The sequence below is a fragment of the Amia ocellicauda genome, chromosome 7 (genome assembly GCF_036373705.1).
Source record: "Amia ocellicauda isolate fAmiCal2 chromosome 7, fAmiCal2.hap1, whole genome shotgun sequence".
Lineage (NCBI taxonomy): Eukaryota > Metazoa > Chordata > Actinopteri > Amiiformes > Amiidae > Amia > Amia ocellicauda.
In genome coordinates, this window is record NC_089856.1 from 47,675,411 (window position 1) to 47,677,910 (window position 2,500).

A 2,500-nucleotide genomic window follows, 5' to 3' on the forward strand; every position below is an offset into this window, starting at 1 on the left:
CTGAAGACAAGGCCGCCCTGTCCCCCCTTGTGTTGTCACTCTGGCCTGGAAGCACAGTCCCGGCGCTGTGAGTGTGCTGTGAGTGGCGGTGATATTTGGTGCCGAGAGAAGGAGAGTCGCAGGACAACAAGAGGTGGCCAGGTGTGTCTGACGCATTCTCTCTCTCTCTCTCTCTCTCTCTCTCTCTCAGGGCTGTCCCCAGATCCTGCCCACCACAGATATCCTGGTGGCCGCGGGGATGGTGCGGCCGATCACGCTGCGTGCCCGCAACCTACCGCAGCCGCAGTCGGGCCAGAAGAACTACGAGTGCGTCTTCCACATCCAGGGCAAGGTGCAGCGCGTGCCGGCCGTGCGCTTCAACAGCTCCTGCATCCAGTGCCAGAACACCTCGGTGAGTGAGGGGACCCTGGGCCTGGACCGCCGTGTCCTCGGTGTGCCATGTGCTGTCTTGTCCTCAGTGCTGCGTCTGTAGGGGGCTTTCCACACTAGATTCTGCCGTGGGGTCCCCAGTGTGACAGTCAGGTCCTGGCTTCCACAGCGTGTCCCTGTATGGGTCTCTCGTCCGCAGTGATTTGGTCGCCGTGTTGCGCTGTCACGTGTGTGCGGCCGTGTTGCCTGGCTCTTCTGGGGGGTCTCTTGATATTCATGCGATTCAGGAGTCTATTGAAAAACTGTTGAAAAAACCCTCAGTGGGTTTTTATTAAAATATGGTTTTCTTTTAAGGAAAAGAGGGAAAATTTTTGTCAGTTTTGGCTCCTCGGGCGCCGCAGGGACACCTATCGGTGCAGAGCAGACGGTCTCTCCCTCCCTCTTTCCCTCTCCCTCTCCCTCTCTCCCTCCCTCTCTCCCTCTCCCTCTCTCTCACTCTCTCCCCCTCCCTGTCTCCCTCCCACTCTCACCCTCTCTCTCACTCTCTCTCACTCCCACCCTCTCTCTCTCTCCCTCTCTCTCTCTTTCTCTCCATCACTGACATTACAGACGGCTGCCTTCTGTCAACTCCATCTGCTTGTCACAGTAACCCCAGGGACTCGTGTAAGATAATTAGCGGCCGGAGGAAGCGGCTCCTAACACGGTTAATGTGGCACGGTGGGGGGGAGGCCCCTCTGTAATGGGAGTGTGTCCCCTCTCACCCCGCGACCCCCCGCCCCCCCACGGGGTCAGGGGTCACCTGGTGGCCTCTGTCTCTGACAGGTCAATTAATGTCCCGTGGCAATTCAATTATGGGTGTCACGTCTCCCCCCTCCCGCTGACCTCCGGCTGATTGTCAGGCTTTTGTCCGCCCCCCCCGGCTGCACGCGCCCCGCAAGCCAATCTGCCCCCCCGCAGCCCAGCCTGAACACCCTCTCTCTCCCTCTCCCCCCCACTCCGCTGTGCTCCTGGCCTCCCTCATTCCCTCCCTCTCTCCCTCACTAACTCAATAGCTCACTCTCTTCCTCTCTCCCCCCACCATTCACTTTCTCCTCTCCCTCTTCCTTCAATCCCTCCCTCACTGTCTCTCCCCCTCACTCGCTCTCTTCCCTCCTCTCTGTCTCTCTCTCTCACTCTTGAATTCACTTGTTCACTCACATTTTCAATCTCTCTTTCACTCACTCACTCACCCAGCCAGCCTGCCTCCCACTGAAAACCCACTGGTACTTTTCAGATGTGGAAAACAGATGTACTTGTATTATACACTCACCTAAAGGATTATTAGGAACACCATACTAATACTGTGTTTGACCCCCTTTCGCCTTCAGAACTGCCTTAATTCTACGTGGCATTGATTCAACAAGGTGCTGAAAGCATTCTTTAGAAATGTTGGCCCATATTGATAGGATAGCATCTTGCAGTTGATGGAGATTTGTGGGATGCACATCCAGGGCACGAAGCTCCCGTTCCACCACATCCCAAAGATGCTCTATTGGGTTGAGATCTGGTGACTGTGGGGGCCAGTTTAGTACAGTGAACTCATTGTCATGTTCAAGAAACCAATTTGAAATGATTCGACCTTTGTGACATGGTGCATTATCCTGCTGGAAGTAGCCATCAGAGGATGGGTACATGGTGGTCATAAAGGGATGGACATGGTCAGAAACAATGCTCAGGTAGGCCGTGGCATTTAAACGATGCCCAATTGGCACTAAGGGGCCTAAAGTGTGCCAAGAAAACATCCCCCACACCATTACACCACCACCACCAGCCTGCACAGTGGTAACAAGGCATGATGGATCCATGTTCTCATTCTGTTTACGCCAAATTCTGACTCTACCATCTGAATGTCTCAACAGAAATCGAGACTCATCAGACCAGGCAACATTTTTCCAGTCTTCAACTGTACAATTTTGGTGAGCTTGTGCAAATTGTAGCCTCTTTTTCCTATTTGTAGTGGAGATGAGTGGTACCCGGTGGGGTCTTCTGCTGTTGTAGCCCATCCGCCTCAAGGTTGTACGTGTTGTGGCTTCACAAATGCTTTGCTGCATACCTCGGTTGTAACGAGTGGTTATTTCAGTCAAAGTTGCTC

The 2,500-nt window shown here is 54.0% G+C and overlaps 1 protein-coding gene across 1 annotated transcript in view; it reads left to right on the forward strand.

The window, feature by feature from the left end:
• The window catches only part of plxna3 (plexin A3), an 85,508-nt gene that overhangs the window by 61,056 nt on the left and 21,952 nt on the right, over positions 1 to 2,500 (forward strand). The window contains exon 10 of the mRNA XM_066710049.1: positions 191 to 391. Coding sequence (XP_066566146.1) covers positions 191 to 391 — 201 coding nt within the window. The remainder of the gene's footprint in view (positions 1 to 190; positions 392 to 2,500) is intronic.